General features: G+C 40.0%; 2 protein-coding genes across 2 annotated transcripts; both read left to right on the top strand.

Moving 5' to 3' along the window:
- The first annotated feature begins 1,602 nt into the window (after positions 1-1,602).
- On the top strand, positions 1,603-13,140 carry BCL10 (BCL10 immune signaling adaptor). Its single transcript, XM_008690646.2, has 3 exons — positions 1,603-3,009; positions 9,248-9,536; positions 11,300-13,140. Exons 1-3 carry the CDS (start codon positions 2,953-2,955, stop codon positions 11,656-11,658), a joined length of 705 nt encoding a protein of 234 aa, XP_008688868.1. The 5' UTR covers positions 1,603-2,952; the 3' UTR covers positions 11,659-13,140.
- Positions 13,141-17,999: 4,859 nt separating this feature from the next.
- Positions 18,000-25,042, top strand: CUNH1orf52 (chromosome unknown C1orf52 homolog). The gene is made up of 3 exons (XM_008690647.2): positions 18,000-18,322; positions 18,960-19,158; positions 23,939-25,042. The coding sequence occupies exons 1-3, from the start codon at positions 18,047-18,049 to the stop codon at positions 24,010-24,012; spliced, it is 549 nt and encodes a 182-aa protein (XP_008688869.2). The 5' UTR covers positions 18,000-18,046; the 3' UTR covers positions 24,013-25,042.
- Positions 25,043-27,142: the final 2,100 nt, after the last annotated feature.

Raw genomic sequence — 27,142 nt, forward strand, 5'->3', positions numbered from 1 at the left:
AAAATAAAATAGAAAGAAAGAAAGAAAGAAAGAAAGAAAGAAAGAAAGAAAGAAAGAAAGAAAGAAAGAAAAAATAGAACAACCACCACTTCCTAATGGCTTTATCCATATGAATGTGTCAAATTGGCATCGTTCAAATCACTTTACTTTGATGGATGCTGAATCCCCTCCTTCGTGAGCAGACCTTGTATAGTTGTGGTAAAACAGTTCATTTCCACACGCAGATGGACCAAGACGTTGGAGAGAAGCTGTGGAAATATATATATGAAAAGACATTTCCTTGGGCTCTGTACTCCTACTCCTGAGAATTTATGCAAAGGAAATGATAATTCAAAAGGAAAAAGGATGGAGAATATGTAGATGAAAAATTGGGGGACAAAATTATAACAATGACAAATTGGGAATAACAAGGTAACCATGAGGGAGTGCTCACCACTGCTCCCACTCTGGTCACGCCACCCTCATCTTCCCCTAGATCACTGTGGTAGCCTCCAGCTGTCTCTGTGTCCACACTTAACACCTACGGTCTACTCTCAGCAGCCAGAGTAACCCTTTTAAAAAGGAAATGAAACCGCGTCCTCACTTCTCTTCCAAAGGTCCCCACCATCCTTGCTGCTACTAACCCTGACGTGAGCCACCACCTCCTGGGGCCTGGATTTTGGGAACAGTACCTTAACTGGTCTCCTCTTTTCCATCTTCTTTCCCCTCAAGGAAACAGTGAAAGTGTTCCTTTTTCAAATCATAAATCGGATCATGTCACTCCCCTGCTCAGAACCCTCCAGTGGCTTCCCATTTGACTCAGAGTACACCTGTATGACTCAGAGTAAAGTCAGAGCGCACATTTACAGTATAGCACACGAGGACCTCAGCTCCTTTCCAGTCCCGTTGGATACTTTTCATTGGCTGTTCCCTCTACTCCTAATCTTTCTCTGTATGTACACATGACTCATTCCCTCACTTCCTTCAAGTGGTAACTGAAATCTCCCCTTCTCCATGAGATCTTCACTAACCACCCTGTTTTAAATGTTACCACTCCAGCGCTGAGTGCTGAGTAATGTAGAGAATTGTTGAATCATTTTATTGTACACCTGAAACTAATATAACACTGTATGTTAATTATACTTGAATAAAAAAACTTTAATGTTAACATTCCATATACCCTCATTCTACTTTCCTGTTTTGTATTTTCTCTTAGTATTTATCATCTTCTAACATAATAACTTTACATATCATTTTCCAAATGTCTCTCTGCCCTGCCCCAAAACACATGTATGCTAGAATTTAAATTCCAGGAAGGAAGGAATTTTTTATCTATTTTGTTCATCGCTATTTCCCCTGCACCTAGAACACTGTCTGGTACATAGTTGACATTCAATAAATATTTGTGAAATGAAAGCACAAATGGTTAAGTAAATTGGGTTATACCAAGATGAGGGAAGATTAAGCAATCAGAAAAAACTGGACTGTGTATCAACATAGGAAAAGATATGATGTAATGTAAATGTCAGAAGCTTATGATGCAACCTGATCAAAACTACATTGGTGTGGCTTTAGCAACATTGTTCTTTTTTTTTTTTTTTTTTTTTTTTTTTTTTGCTTTCTCTTCCCTTAAATGTTAGAGTTCCCAAGAGGTGTCTAACTGGCTGGCTCAGTAGGTAGAGCGTTCAACTCTTGATACCGGGTTGTGAGTTTGAGCCTCATGTTGGGTGTAGAGTTTACTTTTAAAAAATGTTGGAGTTCCCAAGTTTGACTTTGTTCCTCTTGTCATTTCTATCTACCCTCACCATTTCAGATACCATCCAGCTTATTTATCATGTTGCCCAAACATGTCTTGTGCCCAGGCCATGTTTTGAACTTCTCACCCACGTTATTCATTATTTATGTTGTTTTGTATACACCTCTATTAGTAGTTAGATAACATTCTGGGAAGAGTTGTCTGTTTATCAGTCTCCTCCATAAAAGTAGAACTCTTCCAGGATAAGATGACTAGGACATATTAGTAAGGACTCAATAAATGTTTGAGTAATACAAGATAATAATACATTGAGTTCATACTGTGTGCCAAGTACCTCTAAGAACCTTACATACATAGTATCATCTAATTCTCACAGCAGCCCTGTAAGCCAGACATATGATCACACAGATGAACAAATAAGGAAACAGGATTATAAAAAACAGCGACCAAAAAGTATGCAGACGTTAAATTAGGTATTAAAACGAGGGGATTATAGGTGGTTTCTCTCTTTCAAAAATTTCTTTACTATTGGAGTTAAGCTGCGTGTGTGTTGTATATGTGCATGCGCCGGTATCTGCACGTGAGCAAATAACCTAACACTTCAGTAGGCTAACACAGCACCCGGAAATTGCAGGGCAGGGTTTGGGAAAAGGGGCGGAACCCAGAAGTACTGACAGGCAGAGACCCGCCTCCACCGGTGAGCAGCCTGCGAAGGCGGGGCGTGCGGCGGGAGGAGCAACGGGCCCCACCTACGGAAACGAGCCCTTACCGGGAGGCCAACCGGCTGCTCCTCGCAAATAAGGTGCGGGGACTGTGGGCGGAGCCACTCCTGAAAGGATCCGGCCGGGGGGCAGGGACAGGCTAGGCCCACTGGCCGGCACCGATTGGTTCCGTCTGAGATGGGGCGGGTTCCAAGGCTCGCCCAGGCTCGTCGAGGGGCGGGGCCTGCGCCTAAGCCTCCTGGAGAGGAAGGAGAGCGACACGGAACCCAGTTTTGGGACGCATAGGTCTGCAGTGCCCTCGGCCCCAGAGGCGGAGCCGGAAGCTCTACGGTTTCGTCCCTAAGCCCCTCTGTTTTCGAAGGGGCAGTCCTCTTCCTCTCGACTCGTTCCTCCTGCCCTTCTCCCCCTTAACCCGGAGGCCGAAGTCCCCAGCCTGGCCGGGCGGTGCTGCAGGAGCTCCCGGACCCGGAAGAAGCGCTAACTCCCTCCTCCGCCATGGAGCCCACCGCGCCGTCCCTCACCGAGGAGGACCTGACAGAAGTGAAGAAGGACGTGAGTAGCACAGCCTTGTCCAGGCGCCGTCCAGGGCAGGGGGTCGAGGGTGGGCAGGAGCAGGCAGCGGCCCGGCGGGCGAGGAAAGCGGAAACCCGGAGTGGGAGTCCGCGTCGGAAGAGGAGCCTTGGGGTGGAAGAAGCGGAAGGTCCAGGCACCGCAGGACGGCACCCGAGGTACCTTGGTGGAAGTGATCCCTCGTAACCTGTTAATCCACGTTTAAAATCGCTAAAAGCAGGACTTGGGTTCCTGAAACCTTGTCCAGTGGAGCGTTTCTTCGCAGTCAGCTTCTTGCCCACTCATCACTCATCCCCCGGTGATTTTTACCCCTGCGCTTTGGGGCTGCGTTGTTGGGAATCCTCTGCCCAGGTTCATTCTTGAGTCAGAATCCTTAGGCTGCTGGCTCAACCTGGAGCAAAAACTGGGCCAGTTAAAGGATCCAAGCAGTGGAGCAAATATGTGAAACTCTTTTATAAGGGGGGTTGGGGGAAGCTCAACAGCTGAAAGCACAACCTGGAATTCCCCTAGTAAGCAGACGCCCACATATTTAAATTGGGGGGGGGTGTAGCCGAAAATTAATTTACAGGTAAATGCTGAAAATATTCAGTACCTAAATTATGGTCTGTTGCTTGGACGCTGCAGAACTGCCCAAATCTTAATACTTACTTGTTAAGTTATTTCTTGTTTCTTTTGCTTTTAATTACTTGTTTTGCCATATAAGACCTATATGGGTACCACTGAAATAACTTCATGTAACTTAAACACAGAAACTCAACAGAAAATGAGTTCCAGTTTAACACCTTAATACGTACACAGAATCATGTTTGTGAACTGGACAAGACAGCAGCTTTTTAAATGTTCATCTACCTTAAATTCTTCCCCTTTCCCTCCCTTGGAAGGTTTATTACACTGTACTCATAATTACATAATTACAATTGGTGTGACTCATTAGCAGAAGGAAACTGGATATGATTGGGATTTCTGCCTTAGTTTCTTCATTCAGCAGATTTTTATGGAGCACTTAATATATGGAAAGTACTGTTCTTGGGCCTAGAAAGATACAAAAAAAGGACAATCAGGCCTCTGCTTTATATTCTATTTGAGATAAGACTGGGACATTGATAACTACCATAGAATAAATGAGTGTTGTCTTATATAAAATTTGTGCCAGTGGAACCATGAACTTTAAGAGCTAGGCCTGTGGTGTTCCAGGTTCTTTGTCACACAATTGGCAATATTCCCATTTAATCTTTACAGCAGCCTCTAAGGGAAATAATTGTCATTCCCATTTTACAGCTGATAACAAAAGGCTGTGAGAGGTTACAAGTGAGCATAAATATAAAACCTGTACACAAACAGTTATGAAGAGTGTCCTCCAGGTCTTCATTCATGTTTTCCTATCAGTTCATTGATATTATCTATCTCCATGATTTCAATTTACAGCTATACCAGAAATTCATGACCTTGGAGAATCATGAGTGGTTTGCAGGAGGTCTATAAGAAAAAAGTATATGCACATTTTTTTTCTTAGAAATTTTTCTCATCTGTTTTCAAAATGGTTGATGACCTCAGAAGGTTTTAAAATTATACACATATTTGGAGTTCCTTCTTTGTCAACTCTAGGTACTTATTTCCAAATATCTACTGGAAATCCACTTTTATATTCTGCACACTTCTCATCCTGTCAAAAACTGGACTTTTTATCATCCCTTCCCCAAAGCTGCTTGCTGTCCCCTGCGGTATCCTCTGTCTTGATGGTTAGTATACCACCACCCAACATCCTGGAAAGTCCCACTTTTTCACTATGCTCCTCCTGCTCCCCCACCCACCCACTCTAGTTGTTTACCTCATCTTTTGGGTTGGATTTAGTTCAGTTTCATAAATATGGATTAACAGACTGCTGTGAGGCATGCATGATTCTAACAGTTCAAAAATTAAAGACTAAGACACAGTCCCAGTTTGAAAAGAACTTGATTTCTTGGGAGGAGGTAGACAGACATAAATTAATAATTTCAAATTACAGTATAAGTGCAGTGAATTTTCCGTTTATCTGAAACACTATCTACTTGACACTCTGCTAAGTGCAGGATATACAGAGTTGAACAAAACATGCCTGGTTTTTGCCTGCTTCAAACATATAGGTCATTAGGGTTGAAAACAAATATATGATTACAAATTATGGTAAGTACTATGAAGGAGACAAACAGGTACTGAGACAGTAGCAGGGAGAATCTACTTGACATAGAATGGTCAGGGAAGGTTACATTTAAACTGGTTGCGAAGAATTTGACAGAACTGGGGGAATAATCTAGGCAGAATAGAATTTGCAAAGGACCTAAAACAGGCAAGACCTTTGTGACTTGGGGAAATTGGAAACAGGCAGAGGGTGCCCTGAGGTGAAGTTACAAAGGTGGGCTAGAGCCAGTTCATGAAGGGTCTTACAGGTGGTAATAAAGTGTTAGGATTTTTTTTCCCAAGTGTAGTAGGGGGTCTGTTGAAGAATTATGTTATATTTTTAATCCCTCTGCCTGTTGTATGGACTAAGGAAAGCCAAAGTAAGAAGAGGGAAACCAGTGAGGAGATTCTTAGAATTTATATAGTTGAGAGCTGATGGTGATTTGGATCAGGCTGAAAGCCATGGAAATGGATGGAACAAGAGAATTCCAGATGCATTTTTGAAATAGAAATGATAGGACTTGGTGATGGATTGAGTTGAGAAAGAGAGTGGTATCGCTTCTCGGCCTTTTGGCTAAGATCAAGTGGAGAAAGAGAGTGGTATCAGACTGGTAAGTGAAAATGTTAAATCAGCAATTAGACCTACAAGTCTGAAGATCAGAAAGGAGATCTGAGCTAGAAATATAAGTGTGGGATTGAATGAGTTCACCTTGGAAGTTGAGAGCTAAAGAGAAAAGGGAGATCATAGGGGAGTTTTAAAAAGTGAAAGGTGATAGCCACAGAGGTGGGAATAAAGAGTGTGGTATTCATATAAGACAAGAAAGCAGTATTTCAAGGAGGGAGTGAGTGATCAGCTGTGTCCATGCTGCTGAGAGGTAAGATGAAGACTGACAAGTATGAGATTTGACAGTGAGGAGGTTTTTGGTGGCTGAAAAGAGTAGTGACACAGAGTAGAAATGAATTGGGAGATAAGAAGTGAAGTCGTGGTATACAGACAAGTGAAATAATCGCACAGGGTGCTATAAGGACAGAGGAGAGGGGTGCCTCACTCCATCTGGGGAGTTCAAGCAAAGCTTCCTGAAGGAGTGACCGCTGTGCTGCACTGTAAGTGATAAATAGGGGCTTAGGGTCTGAGAAGAGAAAACCAGACAAAGTAACAACACAAAGAACTATATAGTGACAAACAGCAGCTTTTAGGTAGAACATAAAGTACCAGGACAGGTAGAGGTGGTGATAGATTACGCTCCAGAGGTAGGCAGGATCCGTATTATGAAGTACCCTGTCTGCCATTATCAAACAGCTGTTATTTATTGGGCACCTACTGTGTATCAGAGACTGTGTCGAGTCTTCATATTCACTGTCCTACTAAGTCCTTCTAACAGTCCTGCAGGCTGTTTATCACTATTCCGTAAGTAACCCGAAGCTTAGAGAGGTTAAGTTACTTGCCCCAGCTCTTACAGGAGTATATGGCAGATTTAAGATCTGAACTGAAGTTGGCCTGATCCAGAGCCACACTCTTGACCTCTGTACTATTCTGCCAAAGTTGAGGAACTCTATCTTTTAAGTTGGTGGAACACACCAAGTTTTAAATTTTTACAAAATTAACTGACAATATTTCAATATTAGTAGAATTCACATAACACTCCAGATTTCCATTTTCTCTTGAAAAATTGGAAGACCTGATAGATGTGTGAAGGAGAAATTTGAGCAGGAGAAAAGAAATAGGAAGTACAGCTAGGTGTCTTGTTTGTTAATAGTCCATGCAACATATGGTGAAGACCTGAGCTAAGGCAACGCTAATAATAGAAATGAAGTGAAGGGGCCGATTAGATAAACATAAGGGGTAAATTGGCAGGACTTGGTGGGTGGGCGATCAGATGTGGCAGGTGAGCAAAAGAGAGGAAGTGGAGGATGAATTGTAGGTTTATCGCATGATCGGATGGATGGTGGTACTCCCAAATGAGTTAACAATATCAGAGGGAAAGGACAGGCAAAGATAACAAATTTGGTTTTGGACAAGGTAAATTTAAAGTACCTTTGGGATGTCTAGGTGGAAAAAGTCTTGATCACATACACAAGTTTGGGGATCATCAGCATATAAATGGTAGAGTTGACAACGGATGAAGTTTTTTCAAGGAGTTGAGCTTTAAATCTATTCTCTCTCTCCATCCCCACAGCTTAAATCCATGCACTCGGGGCGCCTGGGTGGCACAGCGGTTAAGCGTCTGCCTTCGGCTCAGGGCGTGATCCCTGCGTAATGGGATCAAGCCCCACATCAGGCTCCTCTGCTATGAGCCTGCTTCTTCCTCTCCCACTCCCCCTGCTTGTGTTCCCTCTCTCACTGGCTGTCTCTATCTCTGTCGAATAAATAAATAAATAAAATCTTTAAAAAAAAAAATCCATGCACTCAACATAGCTTATGTAAAATATTGTGACAGTCTTCTTATGGGTCTCCCAATTTTTGCTCCCCTAGTCCTCTGCAAACTTTTTTTTATTGCTTCTTATTTGTAAACCTTTGATAACTCTTTTGGCTGCAGGGAAATGTATGTTCCTTAACGTGTTATAAAAATTCTTCCATAATCCAACCCGTTTTCCTTTCCAGGTTCATTTCTTAACTACTGTCTCACATGCACCCTGCATCCCAACTACCCCAGACTTGTTAGTATTCCCCTCTGTGCACCTTCATGCTACAAGTGTAGCCTCTGCAAATTTCCCAGGTCATGGAGGTGTAGTTAGTTGTTTACTCTGTGCTTCCTCAGTACCTGTGGGGTTTTTTTCTGGACCATATCACATTGTCTTATAATTATTGGTTGTGTCTGATATGTAATCTCCAACTAGACCATGTGCCCTTTATGTACAGGATTCAAGTCTTGCTCATCTTTGTATGCTCAGCACTTGGCATATTAGGTATTTAGATATATGAAATGTTTGTTGTATGAATAAATACATGAATGTGGGAGTTCAGTGGACTGAGAACTATAGGAACCCTTCACCCAGCCTACTTTCCTGCCACCATGTACTCGGATACTTCTAAGATCTTCCATTGCCTTTAGCTCATCATGATAAATGCAAGTCAAATTAGTCATCATTGTCTTCATCACTAACATTTGTTGACGACTTACTATGTACCAGGCACTTTTCTAAGTACTTTACATATATTATTTTATTCCTCTTAATACTCAGATAAGGAAACTGAGGCACCGAGGAGTTAAGTTGCTTACCCACGATCACATATCTAATAAATGGAAGAGATAGGATACAGTCACTGATACGAAATTATTAATGCTATTTATTGGGACCCACACCAGCTTTCTGCTAATTACGCTCCTGTTTTCAGACCTCATATCTAAGCCTGTTTTCTGTGATTTTCTTTTCTTCATTTCTTTAATTTCTTGCAGCATTCATTATTTCTTTAGCATACTCCCCCATCCCACTCCCACTTCCCTTCTACCAGTTGACTCGTTGAGTTAGGGTATAGTCTTTCCAACTGATTCCAAAGATAGACACATTATGGACTCCTATGGTTTTACTCTAGGAAAAACACTCTTACTCTAGGATAGACACTCTTATGGTTTTACTCTAGGAAAATGGAAAATTAATAAACATAAGAAAGTTATAAATTATGCGGCCTCACTAAGTTATCCTCTTTGGTCCTGACTAATCCTGGATTCCTTGTTAAATGGGTAACTAAAATGTATGGAAGCCTCCGCTCTCATCTTTATCCCTGAAGGTGGAGGCCCTGAGCATATCTCCCTATTTCCATGGACCTGTGCCCTCTAAATTTGACCAGCTTCCTCCTCACAACAGCCTGGTCTTGGTTTATAGGCGTGAAAATGAGATTAAAGCACAACAGAAGCTGCGAGGAATGTTTAGTCTAGGACCTACTTCTGTCTTCTTGGCCCTTCTTCTTAATAACATGGATTTTAGTAGGCCTGAGCCTCCTGACTTCAGTACGTTTTCTCTCACCAGTTAAGATTCCTAACTAATAATCAGTCACCCATGTGATTTCAAGTGTTTAAAAAAAAAAAAAAAAGGCACTGAAGCACAGTTTGATGTCTTTTAGGCTTTAGAAAATCTGCGTGTATACCTGTGTGAAAAAATCATAGCTGAGAGACATTTTGATCATCTACGTGCAAAAAAAATACTCAGTAGAGAAGACACTGAAGAAATTTCTTGCCGAACATCAAGTAGAAAAAGGGCTGGAAAATTGTTAGACTACTTACAAGAAAACCCCAAAGGACTAGATACATTGGTTGAATCTATTCGGCGAGAAAAAACACAGAACTTCCTGATTCAGAAGATTACAGATGAAGTACTGAAACTTAGAAATATAAAACTAGAACATCTGAAAGGTAAGATGTTTTGGTATCCAAGAATTCATTTAAATGTGACAATGCTTTTAAAAGTAAAATACAAAACAAAAAACTCAGAAATGACTATTTTATTTTTATTCAAAAAGTTTCAGCTTCAGAATTACATTTGACTTACGTTTTTTTTTTTTTTACCTTATGTCATTTCATTGGAAAAGTGGAATATCAGTGTTCTATATTTATATTCATTTAACAATACCATTTATACAAAACTTTAATGAAATCCCAGGATACACATGAGTTTGTTTCTGAAGTCTGCAGAATGTAAGATCAACTCAGAAGTAACCCCTGAAAATGCACTATCACACATGAATAATACATAGGCAAAGTATTTTTAGTAAGTCCAACTCAGATGGTTCTTCTTCCCCCAGTTGATCACAGAATGAAGTGGTTAGCATATGCTTGTAAGAATCATGTTATATAAGTTATCCATAATGTAAAACACTAGAGTCACGCTCAGTCTGGCATGATGAGAGAGGCATGGGAACGGAAGTTGATCAATGGCATAGCAAATTCATTTCCTGTGTTTCACCCTCACCCTGGAGCATACATCACTAATTGGAATACTACAGAGAATTGCCTGCACTGTTTAAATCCTCCTCTCCCCACAAACCCCATCTCTCTCTCTCCCTGGGCCTTTCTCTAGAGCACTTAAGATAAATGTGCATGTGCTGTAGCTCTACTCCGGCTGTTCTCGGCACTGGGGACACAGAAAAGAGTAAGTTAGGGCTCTGCCCTTAAGAAACTCTGTAAGTCCATATTGGGACACATTGTAAGTCTCCCCTCTTGAGCCATATTTAAGAAAATAGTTCCTATAGCATGGAACAGAAATGCTGAATGTATTGTGAAGTTGAAAAGCTAGTGGGGGAAAAAATGACATATAAAGGTACTTTATAGACTTCGCAGATTTTACATAAAATTTGTCAACTCAGAAGGTTCTGTGCCTCTAGACAGTTAGGTGAAATATTTGCTGAGACTAACAGCAAGATAGAATTTGTGGGTGTTCTTTTACCCTGAGGCTGGCTAATTGTTGGCTATACCCCTTGGATATGGTAAAATTCTTTGATCAGAGCAACAACCACTGTCATTTAAATAAACTGTTAGGTTGAGAACCAGGACATTATTTAATGTGAAGAGGAGACTGGGTTATAGTTCTCACTTTCCCATGAAGTAGTTCTGGAATGTTGGGCATGACTTAACTGTTTGGGGCCTCTAGTTTTTCATCTCTACTAGTGAGGAGCTGTCCCACGGGACCTCTGAAATCCCTTCCACTTCTAACACCCTGTGATTCAAGAATCTGTAATTGGTATTAATTAACTCAGAATTTTACATACGCTCTGTTTAAAGTTTTTTTTTTTTATTGTGTAATACATTTTGTGCCAGAATGCTAAAGAATATTAGTTGTGACAGCTGTTTCTTATTTTATGAAAAACTTTAAGGGCTACTTAATTTTTTCCAGGTCATTCAATGGTTAAGTATATAAGGATACAAATTAAATGTGAATTGTAGCATGTCATTTAGCTTCCTTGAGACTATTTCCTTATCTAGGAAATAAAAATAATGGTATACTTCATGGTTGTTGGGAAAAGCAAATGAAACGTGAAATGGATTATGACAGAATTTATAAATTGCTGTTTAAATCTTGGTTGTGTGGTAACTCGCTTGTAATCTTTAAAAACTGACAAGATGGGTATGGGCTCAATTTAAGTTACTTTTTCATTTACATCTGAATAATTTTATTGTAGGACTGAAATGTAGCAGCTGTGAGCCTTTCCCAGATGGAGGAGCCATCAACAACTTCTCTCGATCAAATTCAAATGAGAGTAATTTCTCTGAAAAACTGAGAGCATCCACTGTCATATACCATCCCGAAGGAGAATCCAGCACGGCGCCCTTTTTTTCTACTGAGTCTTCTCTGAATTTGCCTGTTCTAGAAGTCGGCAGAACTGAAAATCCCACCTTCTCTTCCACTACGCTTCCCAGACCTGGGGACCCCGGGGCTCCTCCTTTGCCACCGGAGCTGCAGTTAGAAGAAGGAGGAACTTGTGGAAACTCTAGTGAGATGTTTCTTCCCTTGAGATCACGTGCCGTTTCCCACCAATGACAGTTTATAGCCTTTTAATTTTTTAATAATGACAAAAAATATTTGAAAGGAGATCAATCTTTTTATAAAATTGCTATAATGACAACATTTGGTATATGTCTTTTAAAATGCTATGGAAGCATACTTTGTAAGTAGACTTTTTGAGGACAAAAGAAGCGTACTTTCAGATAGCTAAAGAAAATCGTGTTGATCATGTACTTTTCAGTGTTTTCTATTCTTTGCATTTTTGAGGTATCGAGTGTTTTCACATTTTTTATGTTTTAAGACTAATAGGGGACATTTCTGTATTTGAGAACAGAGTCTGAGGCTGGGAATAATGTCTCAGTGCATTTGTGCTAGAATTTTCACAGTCTAATAGTCCTTTCCAACTATTCAGCAGTAATTTTCAGATTAAGCTACATCTATATGATGATAAAGCCAATCACTGACCGGAAAACTGCTAGTGTACTGAAAAGAATCTCCCACTTTCTTGAGCTTATAGACGCTTACAGAGAGTCCCCTTCTGATGCGGAGGAACATCTAAGGGAGTTTGAGCCACCTAAGATCTCAATTTGCCAAAATACATTTCTTATTATCCTTACTAATTAATACTGTTTTCTTAGGATTTTCACAATCTTTGCTTATCGTTTTCATTCCTACAGAAAAATCTCAGCAAAAGCCTGCGATTGTGTGTAATTTGGTGAGATTTTAAAAATATTTTTCTGTACTTTTCATTCTCTTTTAATGAGGACCATTGTACAAGTTGAAATAACTAGGACGAAATGTTGTGTGTGTGTGTGTGTGTGTGTATATATGTGCCAGTTCTGTCTTTAATGCTCTTTGGAACAAGTGGGCCATTAGCCTGATTTGTCTTTTTATTTTAACAAAGTTTGACTAATTTTACACCTTTAAAAATTTTATGCTATCATTGTTTTTATTTAAATTATAATTCTGCCTATTTCCATTACTTTTAAAAAGCAGAGATGGAAATATGCTATTAACAATAAAAGTTTTTCAATTGTAGTGCTATTTTTTTGGAAGTTTCAAGTATTTCAATAGGAAGTAAATACCTAAAATACCTTTTTTTATATGTACCAATTTTTATAGAAACATTACTTCAAGTGGTGAGATCAAGTGCATTTCTGGATAGACTGATGCATTTATCAATCACGAAGAAGATCGACATACTCTTTAGATAAATTTTTTTCAAGCCTGGATGATTTTTGTACTGTGTCATTTTCTAAAGATTATGGGAAGCATGTTTCACATTCAGCGAGGCATAAGAAAATAGTGGCATTACATTTAAAGAAGTCTCGTTAAAAAGCAGAAGCAGGCTTTTCATCAATTAAAATAAAATTTGATATGTGGTTACTTTAAATAGAGTTTACTCAGAATCAAAAAGAATTTAGATATGTTGTATCACCTACATTTATAGTTTATAACACTGAGTTTTCTTTCAGACTGTTAACTATACAGACAATAAAATTAAGGTTTTAACAAACAGCCTTTTGGGTGTTCTGAATCTTATGAAGTCAATTTTTTTTTTTCCCTTTAAACAGTGACACCACCTGTTGCTGAAAATACATAAATTAGAATGTCAGACTGACAGGTTGGTGAATGCAGGAATGAAAAAGTTACTTTTTATAGATACCATGTTATCACTTCTTACAAAAACAACAATTCTGAGCTCACTTTTAAAATTTTATCTTAATTAATAGACTCTTTTTTTGCGTGGTTTTAGATTTATAGAAAAATTGACCAGAAAGTACAGAGTTCCCATTTATCCCCGCTTCCTCTGTTTTCCATTTTCACATCTTGCATTAGTGTGGTACATTTGTTAGAATTGATGAACTAGTCCTGAAACATTATTAACTAAAGTTAGTAGTTTACATTAGGATTCACTCTGTGCTGTGCAGTTCTGCAGGTTTTTGGTGCTTTTTTTTTTTTAAGAGTTTATTTATTTAGAGAGTGCTAGCAGAGAGGCAGAGAAGGAATCCTCCAGCAGACTGGCCGCTGAGCTAATGTAAATGGACGAATAATGCGATGAAGAATGGGATATTGACATAGTCTCAAATATCTCCCTACAAAACACACACTAATTACAAAGGAGGAAAAAAGAACCTTGATAGTAGAAAACCCTGCCAGATACTACTTAAACAAAAAATCAGGGGAGCCTGGCTGGCCCAGCTGGTAGAACATGTGACTCTTGATCTTGGGGTTGTGACTTTGAGCTCCACATTGGATATAGAGATTACCTAAAAATAAAATCTTAAAAAAAAAGAAAAAGTTAAAATTAGTACCAAAGCAAGTGAAACCACATGCCTCCTGATAGAACGCAATGAGAAGAACACAACACGACTTTCATGATATTCTTAACAAAGATTCGTAACCTTAATTTATCACTAAGACAAACTGAGGCATCTTCTACAAAATAACTGGTCTATAGTCTAAATATCAAGATCACGAAAGTTAAAGACAGAAACCATTTCAGGTTGAAGGAGATGATGAGACACAGCCACTAAATGTAATGCATGAAGCTAAACCAATTTAAAGATTATTAAATGTTAAAATAAGCAAGCTAGGAGAAAGGTAGTAGAGGTAGAATTGGTAATAAGTGTTTGGACTTGAACTATATTTTAAATTTGAAATGATAACACTTGGCTGACTTTCCACCTGAGCACCTGGATTAATAATGCTGCAATTTGAGGTGCCTGGCTGGCTTAGTCCATAGAGCATATGACTCTTGATCTCAGGGTCATGAGTTCAAGCCCCACGTTGGGTGCAGACATTACTCAAAAATAATGGTAATGCTGCAATTTAAAGAGATGGGGCAGATGATGGGAGGTGGGGAGTATTGAGGGTAGGAAATGAAGAGTTCAGTTTGCACATGTTTTTCAGGTATCGCTGCATAACACACCACCCTAAAACTTAGTGGCTTAAAATAATGACCATTTATTTGTCGTGATTCTGCAAATTGGGCTAGACTTGACTTCATAGTTCTTATGATGGTCTATCCTGGGATCATTCTGCATTTTTTTTAAAGATTTTATTTATTTATTTGACAGAGATATAGCCAGCGAGAGAGGGAACACAGCAGGGGAGTAGGAGAGGAAGAAGCAGGCTCCCAGCGGAGGAGCCTGATGTGGGACTCCATCCCGGCACGCTGGGATCACACCCTGAGCCGGAGGCAGACGCTTAACGACTGTGCCACCCAAGCACCCCTCATTCTGCATTCTTATAAAGGCTCAACTGGCATTGTATAAATTCACTCACAAGTCTAGTGCCTTACCTGGGATGGATACACTACCTGGGAGCTGGCTGGGGTTCTTTATTCATGGTCTCTCCAGCAGAGGAGCTGGACCTCTCTTTACATGGTGGCTCAGGGCTCCTGGGAAAAAAAAGAAAGCAGAGGCATTCTAGTCATCTAAGCAAGGCACAAGGCTAGCCCAGATCCAAAGGGAGAGGAAATAGACCCATGAGGGAAGGAGCGGCATGCAGCACTGGCATGGCAGGAATTGTTGATCACCATCTTGGTAGAAAATCTACCTCAAACATGTTAAGTTTGCAGTGTTTGTTAGACATTGAAGTTGGAAACTGGGTACAAGGATTTGGTGTTCAGGGAATAGTTCTGGACTGGTTATATAAATGTGGGAGTTATTAGCATAAAATGGTATTTTAAACCATGGGACTTGATGAATTCACCTTGAAACATAGGATTCATAGAAAAGAAAGGATGATCCAGGACTGACCCTAAGGTGCTCTAACATCTCTGGACGTGAGACAGAAGAAGGCAAGAGAGGAAACTGAAAAGGGCCCTGTGAAATAAGAAGAGAACTAAAGTGTATGATCTAGTGAAAGGCAAGAGAAAAAAGTGTTTCAAGAAGGCCTATCTCGGGACGCCTGGGTGGCTCAGTTGGTTGATGGTCTGCTTTCGGCTCAGGTCATGATCCTGGGGTCCTGGGATGGAGTCCCAGTTCCGGCTCCTTGCTCTGCAGGGGCCTGCTTCTCCCTCTGTCTGCTTCTACCCTTGCTTGTGCTTGCTCTTTCTCTCTGACAAATACATAAATTCGAAGAAAAAAAAATCTTAAAAAAAAAAAAGAAGGAGGCCCATCTTCTTAAAAGGTGAAGTAAGAAGCAGCCCTTGGACTTGGTCACACGGAGGCTATTGGTAGCTTTGATAACAGGGACTCCATATTACTCAAATTGGGTACCCCAACCCCACAGGCACTCAACAGTGGGCAAGGTTTTGGTTTTGTTTTTTTTTTAAGATTTTATTTATTTATTTGAGAGTTTTATCTAGGAAGGGGCTAGAAACTGAGGTCAGCCACATGGGCAATCAACTATGTCTACATGACTGAACCCCAATTAAAACTCTGAACGCCAAGGCTTGGGCAAGCCTCCTGATTGGCAATACTCCATGCACACTGTCACTTATCTCTGCTGCAAGAAATTAATACTGTCTATATCTCCATGGGGTCAGGATATTGGAAGCTCTGTGTGTGGAACTCTCCCGGACTCTACCCCTTGTACTTCTTTCCTTGGCTGACTTTAATCTGCATCCTTTTGCGGCAATAAACTACAAACAAGAGTAAAAAAGCTTTCAGTGAGCTTTGTGAGTCCTTTTAGCAAAAACTTGCAATTGGTGTCAGAAGTGAGGATGGTTTTGGGTGCCCCCAAACTTTGCACATTGGGACGATTGTTTTCCTCTGTCAACACAGGTATTTGGATGAAAAATGTTGAGAAAACATTTATCTAGAACTACACACTCAAAGTTATCATAACCCACATTATTTACTGATCATCTACTCAGCGAAAGGCACTGAGCTGGGTACCAAGAATGAACAAAAGAAAGAGGAGTGAAGAAAACAGACATGGAGCCCTGTGGAGCTTACCTCCTGCAGGAACAGCAAGTCATGAATGAGTGTATCATCTGAATGAGCAGGCATCCCTCCCTGTGCTCTGTAAATGTTTACAACCAACTTTTCTTTTTTTTTTTTTTTTTTTAAGATTCTATTTATTTATTTGACAGAGAGAGCACAAGCAGAGGGACAGGGAGAAGCAGGCTACCCGCAGAGCAAGAGGAGCCCGATGTGGAACTCGATCCCAGGACCCCGGGATCACGACCTGAGCCAAAGGCAGTCGTTTAACCAACTGAGCCACCCAGGGGCCCTACAACCAACTTTTTCACTTTGATTTAAGTATCGTTCCCTCTTAGATCACCAAGAGGAGTAAAAGATTTCTAGTTTTCCTGGTGCTTAGGTTATATCATTTACTAAGAGAGGGAACACATACAGAGACAAGTCATATGGAAAGACAAGTTACTGATCTAGTAAATGGATGTTTGAGGTCCCAGCAGGATGTTCACATGGAAACTTTAAGAGCCAAATGGAGGTCTGGTCCAGAGGTTGGACGGAAAGATTGAGGCTGGCAACCCAGATTTGAGAGTCACAAGCATAAGGTAGTTAACGCCATGGAAAGAGATGGGCTCACTTGCAACTTTGTAATGCCCTCTACAAAATGATAAGTATTGCTGAAAGATGGTATAATACGTTGGGCAAGACCAGCGTTTACGGGCTGTACAGGGCAAAGCAAGAATGGAAAGAAGCTGACAATGAGAAGCCAGAGAGTTTGGAAGACCCATTGAGTGGTGGGATGCAACCCAAGAGGAATTTCATTAAAGATAGTTGTTCAGGGGCGCCTGGGTGGCTCAGTCATTAAGCGTCTGCCTTCGGCTCAGGGCGTGATCCCGGCGTTCTGGGATCGAGCCCTGCATCAGGCTCCTCTACTAGGAGCCTGCTTCTTCCTCTCCCACTCACCCTGCTTGTGTTCCCTCTCTTGCTGTCTCTGTCTCTGTCAAATAAATAAATAAAATCTTAAAAAAAAAAAAAGATAGTTGTTCAGAGCCCACAGGAATGAGGTCAAGCTGGAGAGGATTTAGTCTGTGACTTGATAAGTCCTCCATCCATAGAGGTCTTCCATGATGACTGCGGGGAGCAACCATACTGAGAGCGATTTTCATTTTGAAGAGGAGATGCAGTGACATCAGGAAGAAATCCTGGTGTCTCTGGGTAATGGCTAAGGTGAAGTGGCAGAGAAAAAAAAATTCTTATCTCTTGTATGCCTTTAATAAATTCTTATTGAATGTTGAAAGTTTGGTTGGGACCACTGGTTCAGGACTTGTCTCCTCTCAGGGTTCCTCAAGAAGGAGCATAAAGCAGCCCCTGCTTGGCAAAGTGCGCTCCCCGCCTCCAGCCACAGTCCGGAGTCAGGCGGCAGGAGCTCAGCGCAGCCGTCAGGGGGCGCAGGCCCTGCGCTCTACTGCAAGACTTGGGGCGGAGCCAACCGCGGGGCGGGCCCTGGGGCAGCTTCCGGCTTCCGGCGGAGCTTACAGTCGTCGCGCGCAGCCGTCATGGCGGCCGAAGAGAAGGACCCTCTGAGCTATTTCGCGGCTTACGGCAGCAGCAGCTCAGGTTCCTCGGGCGAGGAGGATAACAGCGAGCCGGAGGAAACGAATCGCAGGACCCCAGATCCTGCGAAGTCGGCGGGCGGCTGTGGGAACAAGGCGGAGAAGCGGCTGCCGGGACCCGACGAACTGTTCCGGAGCGTGACTCGCCCGGCCTTTCTCTACAATCCGCTCAACAAACAGATAGACTGGGAGAGGCACGTCGTCAAGGCTCCTGAGGAGGTGAGGTTCCCGACCCGGTTTCCCGATCGTGGCCCCGGCCTCCGCCCCCTTTCTCCTGAGCCCTCTCCTGGGGACCGGCAGTTCGTTCCCCCACACGCAGTCACCTCCTGCGGGATGCCGCACCACCCCTCCCACCTCCAGCCCTGGGGAGCCCGGGCCCCCTTCCCCAGCCTGGTGGGTGTCAGACTGGCCCGCAGCCCCCGCCCCCTTGTGAGGAGACCCAAACCTCCGCGCTCGGTGCCCCGACCCCGCGCTGCGAGGACTAACAGTGGTGACTCCCCCGCCCCCCCCCGCTGCAGCTTCTCCCCGAGACCCCTTCCCTTTGACGCCGAAGTGCCTGCGGTGCTGCCTCCAAGACAGTGTCTGCTGCAGCCTCCTGAAGGGGTCAGCCTTGGCGTAGTATCTCTGAGACTGGATTCTTCTTTGGTAACTAAAAGTTATTAGCTTTATTCGTATAGGGAATCCTTTGGCTTTTCACTTAACAGTATTGTGATTTTGATGGAAAAAAATGTGTCTTTAAACCTTAAAAAAAAAAGTCAGCCTGAACAATAAGCGAACGGCAGGGAGATGCATGTGCTCGTACCGATTGTAGGAACCTCGGTTCGTCACGGTGCTTCTTAATGTGTTTGCTTAACAGCCTCCAAAAGAATTCAAAATATGGAAGTCAAACTATGTACCACCTCCGGAGACCTACACTACTGAGAAGAAACCTCCCCCTCCAGAGCTGGATATGGCAATAAAATGGTCTAACATATATGAGGACAATGGTGATGATGCCCCACAGCATGCTAAGAAAGCTAGGCTTCTACCAGAAGGGGAGGAGACAGTGGAATCAGGTAAGGCGAGTCAGACTCCCTTGATAATACCTTTTGGTCCCTGTGATGAGTTTAAAAAGAACAAGATATTTAATGAGTGGAATTTAAATCTAGCGACTTAACAAATTAAATACGGTGTATGATTATTACTTTTGCTGCAGTTTTGAGAAAGATTGTATAAATTCGGCTTTGAAGTGAAGTTTCTGAAAGCTCAACCAGTAGTATTTACAGTGTTTTAGAAAAAGATCTTAAGTTATTCAGGCTTTAGAGTGAAATCTTGGATATCTCAACCAGTAGTATATATGATTTATGGTGCGTTATTAAAACAGAGCCAGTTAAATCATGGATTCTTTCTTGTGATTGCAGCTTTGAAGAGCTGAAGGCATTATTTTATATTAAAGCAATTGTGGTTTAAAGCCAAAATTAGTGTGACAAAATGAAGTTAATTGAGATTTACTACATAGTAATAGGAAGATAATGACTTAGTTGACTTGTTTATATCATAATTTCATCTCGTATTTAGAGTGTAAGTAACCACAGTAATCTCTGCTTACACACTTTTACCCAACCTCCCAATTTCATCCTTCACACTGTAGCTAGTGATCACGTCTAAAAGTAATGTCTGATTATGTAACTCACCTGCTTAAACTCCTTCACCAGCAGCATAGTCAAAGCCTTCTGATAGGCCCTGCCTTTCTCCACCTTCATTTTAAATGGTGCTTCTTCTAGCACTTTAAGATCTTAAAATTGAAAACTGAACAGACCATGCTATTTTAAGGTTCCATGCCTTTCAGCATATGTTGCTCCTTAGTCCAGAATGTTCTTCCCTCCCTCTTTCATCCTTCAAAATCCAATTCAAAGAAGAAGGAAAAAAATGTCAGCACCTCCCTCAAATTATTTGCTCCTCTGTACTTTATGTGCCAATGCTCTTGGTTGCACCTATCGTCCTTTATGAGATTGTTTGTTCGTAAGTGCATCTTCTTTATGAAAATGAGTTCCTTTACAGTTTGTAGTACATTTTAAATATTCAGTGTATAATTGTTGAATTGAACTAAATATTTGGACTGTTATTTTTATGGAAGGGCATGCCAGTTAAACAGATATCTGATGTTCTCATGAATCCAGGACTATTTACTTAGCTCCTTTTACAACCAGGCAGAGAGTTTTGTTTTAGAAGAAAGAATAACTGGTAGGAGTTCTTCAATTTTGATTCTGCTTGGCTTTTCCATTTCTTTCACTGATTTCCAGCATGGATTAGAAGACACTTAAAAGGCATATTTCAGTAAATGGCATCCCTTTAAATCCAAGTATCTCATACTGTATAGCATTATGTAATTAATAAAAAACCATTTTTGCATAAGTAATATTTACTCCTACACCTTGTGAAACCAAATAGGGACATGTGGAAATGAGAGCTTAATGTGGCTTCTCCATGATCACAAAACTAGAAAATGCCAAGCTGTAAAATAGGTACTTTCACACAATTTTTAAAATTTATTGATCTTAGCAATCTAGTACAGAAGTGGTACGTAATTCATTATTACTCTTTTATGGACAAGGAAATAATCTCAGATTAAAGAATTGGCCTAAGTAGGGGGCGCCTGGGTGGCACAGCGGTTAAGCGTCTGCCTTCGGCTCAGGGCGTGATCCCGGCGTTATGGGATCGAGCCCCACATCAGGCTCCTACGCTATGAGCCTGCTTCTTCCTCTCCCACTCCCCCTGCTTGTGTTCCCTCTCTTGCTGGCTGTCTCTATCTCTGTCAAATAAATAAATAAAATCTTAAAAAAAAAAAAATTGGCCTAAGTAAATTCACACACCTAGGGAAAGGTGGAATTAGAATTCAAATTCAGGCCTTTAAATGAAAATGATACCTCTGTAAGCTGGAGTTTATTCTCTTTATGTTTTGCAAGCTGTAGTGCTTGAGAAATAGCTGTTCTGTAGGAAATAAGACCCCTAGAGTTGATACTCAAAGTAAGGTACCATAGGCTGGTGCTCTATCTTTGTTCCTATATGGAAAAAGTGAGGATTCTATACCAGGACAAACAAGCAGAAAGAATTACCTTTTTTCCAGCTTGCCTCTTGAGTTCATATAGAAGAAGTCCCAAATATGTGGCAAATAATATTGTTATTCTCCTAGATAATTTCGTTCTTTTGATTATATGATGGTCCTCCATCAGAAAGTATACATAAACAGTATCAAACAACAAAAGGACCCAGTGCTTAGACAGTTTAAAGCTAGATCATAAAATTAAAAGATAATCCTGGAATCTTTAATGTGGACTCTCACATTGGTTATTGAATATAACTACCTTCTTTTTTAGATACTCTTTTTAGAAGTGATTTTTGCCAGTTCAGAATCCCATACCATGTTCAACAAAGTCATTATAAAATCGATCATCTTTTACCTGTATTTTTAACTTACACCTTGTTTAAGAAATTCCATACCCTTAATTTATCTGATTTTTATAGATTATTAAATTATTTTTACTTTTCCTATTCATTTTTTGCACTTTGACCTTTTTTGCCAGTTAACTTCTTCCAGAATTTTTTTTTCTTCTAAGCTGGGAAAGATTCAAAACTCATTGAGGCTTGCTACTTACTAGCACTTCTTGTTTGGTAATTGTGAAATGCAAATCACTAAGGCTTAGCTATTACATGTATTTAACCACGAAATCCTAGTTAAGGTAGCTAATGCTTTTTTTTCTTTTTTTAAGAATTTAGAAAGTTAGTTCATATTAACAGTGTAAACTTATTTACCTCAGGTGGCATGAATTCCATAATAGAAAAATTTTTTCCGGGGCGCCTGGGTGGCACGGCGGTTAAGCGTCTGCCTTCAGCTCAGGGCGTGATCCCGGCGTTGTGGGATCGAGCCCCACATCAGGCTCCCCCACTGTGAGCCTGCTTCTTCCTCTCCCACTCTCCCTGCTTGTGTTCCCTCTCTCGCTGGCTGTCTCTATCTCTGTCGAATAAATAAATAAAATCTTTCAAAAAAAAAAAAAAAAGAAAGAAAAAAAAATGCTTACTAATGCATCTGTAATATTTGGCCTAGAGTAGAAAATCAATAATCTTGGCAAATGAACATTTCAGGGTGTTTTTTTTGTTTTGGGTTTTTTTTCTTGGTGTTTTTTGTTTTGTTTTGTTTTTTGTTTTAATCCTGCTGTGGTTTTTAAGGCAATGCCTTGTTATGTCACTAGATGGCATAAGCTCCTGTTCAAATTACTGATAGAAAATTATTTTTCCAACCCTAGTAATTTGGGGTTTTTTTTAAAGATTTTATTTATTTAGAGAGAGCAAGCATGAGCAGGGGGGAGGGGCAGACGGAGAGGGAGAAGCAGGCTCTCTGCTGAGCAGGGAGCTGAATGTGGGGCTTGATCCCAGGACCCTGGGATCATGACCTGAACTGAAGGCAAACACTTTACTGAGTTAAGTCAGGCACCCACAGTCATCTTTTTAATATGTCAACAGTGGATTTTATAGCAGAATTAGAAAGTAATTTCAGTGTTTATACTGTGAAGATAATCTCAAAGTCAAGCAATGATGTTGATTAAACTCCAGTTAAAAAACAAAGGCCTTGGCTTATTTGAGCTATGTGCCATATCAGTTGGTTTGTACGTTATTTTTGTGTATACATGATAAACTATTGATTAAAACTCTGGCTTGTAAATTCCTAGGATGATTCATTGATCTGAATTTTATTTTATCTTGCTGCCTATATAAACCCATAAGTGCTTTCTGAAATACATGAATAACATCGCCCTGCTGTGCTTGAAGATGAATGAAGATGAGTCATCTGTTGTTGATTCTAATTATTCTCCATATCAACAAAGGAGATATTCTGAATATGGTGCAGTTAGAAGGGAATTGAAGGCTTAGGTTGTAAATGTATTTTCTCCATAAGGAGTTTATGGTGTGATAAGCAGCGTTTCCCCTGCTTTTTATTTTTAGTATCATTTTTTTTTATTAAGTAAGCTCTACACCCAGCGTGGGGCTTGAACTCACCACCCGAAGATCAAGAGTCGCATGCTCTACTACTTAGCCAGCCAGCCAGCCACTGCAGCTTCCCAGTTTTTTCTAATATGAAGGCCCCTTTCGACATCAGAATATCTTATAGATCACCACGTGATAGTTGTTGAACTTTGGGTATCTGTTGATTGGGAAGGTAAAGCCAAAAGTGCAGTGAATCCAGTAATGTGCTTAAAATAAATTTGTATTTTAAAATTTATTAATTTCTACACGTTACTCTATCTATATGGAGTTCTTAACATAAAGCCACACAACATTTACCAGTGAGTGCTTTTTAAATTTCAAAATAAAAGGACAGGGGTTGTAGCTAGGGAAGGGAGTTGTTTTGCGGGGAGAGAAAGAGATTGGAAGGGAAAGAACAGCTGATGGCCACTTAAATGATGTCATGGTTAGACTGATACTCTTCTTTGGTAAAAAGAATAGAATGTGTTCCATTTTTACAACATGTAGATTATTTAAGTGTACACAAAATGTAGACTGTGGAATATTTGGGGATAGCTTTTTTTCAGAACAAGTCTGATTTTTTTCATTTTTAACTACCTTAATATAGCGCTAAAAGGTCACTCTGTGAATTTTGTATGACACTACAATTTAAAAATTTCTTATTTTTACTTGCACTTTAAGTCAGAGTTCTAAAAGTTAATTTTTGGTGTTTATTAGGAAACTGGAAGAAACATAAGTTGAGGGTAATGATTTTGGTCTAAAGTCAGTGAAATTTTAATGCTTAACTTTTTTTTTTTTAATTACTGATTGAAACTTTTCCTTTCCTGTTTAAAGATGATGAAAAAGATGAGCATACTTTTAAAAAGCGCAAAGTAGACCCAGGAGAACCAACAAAGAAGAAAAAGTAGAAAACAACAAATGACAAGAATTTCTGGACTGTGAAACTTGTTGGAACGGTTTTTTTGGGGCAGATTAAGTTGACATTTTAAATTATTATGAAACAACATCTCCATGAAAGTACATGTTAATTAACTAATAATAAGTATTGCTGTGGGAATGTTCCACTGTAGGATTCATTTTTTATTTAAAATTTTTATTTAAAACTCAAGTGGTGATTTGTGATTGTGAAATTGACAACATATGGAAGCATTCTTGCTATCACAGAGTTGGTGACATGCTTTGAGAGTTTTGTCACATGTCGACATGCCAATGTTCTATGAACCTTTTATAAAGGAATATATTTTTAAAGTAAATATATTGTAATGTACTGTGAACTTGTAGGGTGCTTTTCAACAATGTTTGTACAGTGTAAATAGATCATGGAAATAAAATTACTTATTCAATATTACTATTATTGCATAACATTAACATTTGAATATTTGTGACAAGTACCCTCTTTGCCATGTGATGTTTTAATAGTAGGTATTACCATCTAAGAGTGCCTCCTGTGTTCCAGGTGCTTTGTGGATACTTTTTTTCTGATCCTCAAACAGCCTGGTAAAGCAGGTATTAGTGGCTTCATTTTATAGTAGAGCGAGATTAACTTACCCAAGGTTCCACAGGGAGTGAGCAATGATTTGGGGATTAACTGAGGATACTTGAACTCCAAAATCATCACCCGAAACCACCTACCCACCAATCAAACCTCGGTTATCTTCTAGGGACTGCAGTTGTCATGTCTTCAGGTACTCTCCGTGGTAAGCAAGGAGATCTTCCCTGATTGTATTACTGCACTTTATCATGTAAGCCTGATGTGATGGTTATTCATTAATTTCCCTGGTAAATAGTTTGCTGAAGATAAGAATTCTCTATAAAGAACTGCCAGGTGTAGCAAATAAAAATACAGGACACCCAGTTAAATTTGAATTTCAGATAAATAATGTTTTGTATGTGCAATATTTGGGACATACAGTAAAAATTTGATTATCTGAGACTCCATTTTAACTGAGCATTGTGTGTTTTATCTGACAGCACTCCTTCTGTTGTGTTTTTGTACATGACTCCTATTTTAATGCTTTGCATATAGTAATAATCAAAATCGGCAAGGGGTGGGCAGGAAATTAATCATCTTTGATTTTACTTCTTGTGTCCGAAATGCAGTGCAGTTATTTGTAGCATTTGGAACTATAAAAAGGAGAGGCTATACGTTAGAGCTGTCGGTCCTTGCATCTTAATGCCTTTCAGAGACAAGAGTTAAATACAGAACACTGCACCTCTAGTGTATAAGAAGAATTAAAGACATTGGTCTTTGAATTTAAAAAAAAATCCTCAGTCCAGTTGTTTTTCTTCAGTACTAGAAAATCAATATTTGAAAAACTATGAAATTTGTTTAATTGGAAACATGGATCAAGTAGATTAAAATTTCTAAAAGGCATTAAAAGTGATGGTGCTAGCCATGGGGTTTTGTGGATTGAGGCAGGAATATAACAGTATGATAGCTTCCAGTACGTCTCAAACTTACAAAAACTAATTCTATAGCTGCTTATCCTCTATAGATATATGGTTCCCAGAATTGAAGAAATTGGTAAAGCAAGAAACTTTCTGTGTAAAGCCTTTGTATATGAATAATTTGGAGGGCTATAGTATCCTATTAGGGAGTGGCATCAAGTGATAAAGCGTGACTCCAGTGTGACACCAAACTAAACAAGTGGAATTCTAATTTTGAGTCTGTGTTTCCCAAATCTAGAGAAATCTGTTGTCTGGATACATTTTAGAGGAGCAGATATCTCAAGAAGTTACTGAAATATTGCAAGATTTAAAAATTAGCATGAAGGCAAACCTCATATAAAAAAAAAACAGAACCCGGCAAGCCACTGTCTAGAAATCCAACCTTTTTATCACCCATTGGATCAACTTCCAACTTAACATCAGTTAGTTTATGATAGATCAAAAGCTCACTAGATCAGTCCCTGGTGATGCTTTGAGCCCCCCTCCTAGAAGTTAACAGAATGGGAGTGGTGGGGAGGAATAAATACCACTTTTTTAGAAGGGGGATTGATATTTTAGGACATGTAGTGGCTATACTTGTGAGCTTATGCCCCTGCTGGGAGCTGTATGCCTATTTGAGTAGTTGTAATGTAGGAGAGGGAAGAGAGATTTCAGGAAGAAGGAGGCTAAATATTTTGGGGCAGTCTGATTCTGCCTTTTGTATCTCATTGGGTTTCTTTTCAAAATATGGCCCAAAAAACAGAAGGGGAAAGGGACCTCTATCCAAGTTGTTTCTTTTTTAGACAAGTCACTTGATATTTGACTCAGTTCCTCATCTTTAAGGAAGTTAAGCCATATCAGGCATAAATGACTTTCTTTTATGCAAAGACAAAATTTGAGAAGAACTAAGCATCTGTGGGCCATATTTTAGAATTCAAAGTGTAAATAGCATTATGGAGTTTTGTGGAAAACATTCTAACGAGTCAGAGAACATTGAGAAAACTGACACTGATTTTTAGCCATTAAAATACTAATATTACCTGGACTTATTTGCAAACTTGCAACTTTCTAGTCTAAGTCCTTAATGCTGTGTGGTGCTTTTGAATTCACAAAGTTCCATCACGTAGTATCTTAGTTTCCAAAAACCTAATGAGGTAGGCTTTATCATTTCCAAATTAGAGAAATGGAAAACAGGCCCAGCCAGATAAAACAATATACCCACAAATATATGAGTTAGCTTCAGAGCGCGAGCTAAAATCTGTAATCCCATTCCATATAAAGTTTATGGAGTACCTATTGTACTCCATAAACAGTGCAAAGCACTGTGTTAGGAAAAAAGGACCCATCTTTGTTTTAGCAAAGTCAGGTTGGTAGCCCTAAGGAGAAAGGACATGTAAGGGCGGAGTCAGAAAGACCAGTTGCAGTAGTTGAGTAGAGCAGTAGGTGTCTGTGACCTAAGGCTTGGAGAGGAGACGGATATGAGAAACCTCTAGTCCTTAGTTGGACATAATGGCTGAGAGTGAAGTTTTCTTTTACTGCATATATATATATATATATTTAATTAAAATGTGAATGGGCTAATGCAGGTTTGGACATGACCTGCATTATAAA

This window comes from Ursus maritimus, unplaced genomic scaffold (genome assembly GCF_017311325.1).
Source record: "Ursus maritimus isolate PB19 unplaced genomic scaffold, ASM1731132v1 scaffold_12, whole genome shotgun sequence".
NCBI lineage: Eukaryota > Metazoa > Chordata > Mammalia > Carnivora > Ursidae > Ursus > Ursus maritimus.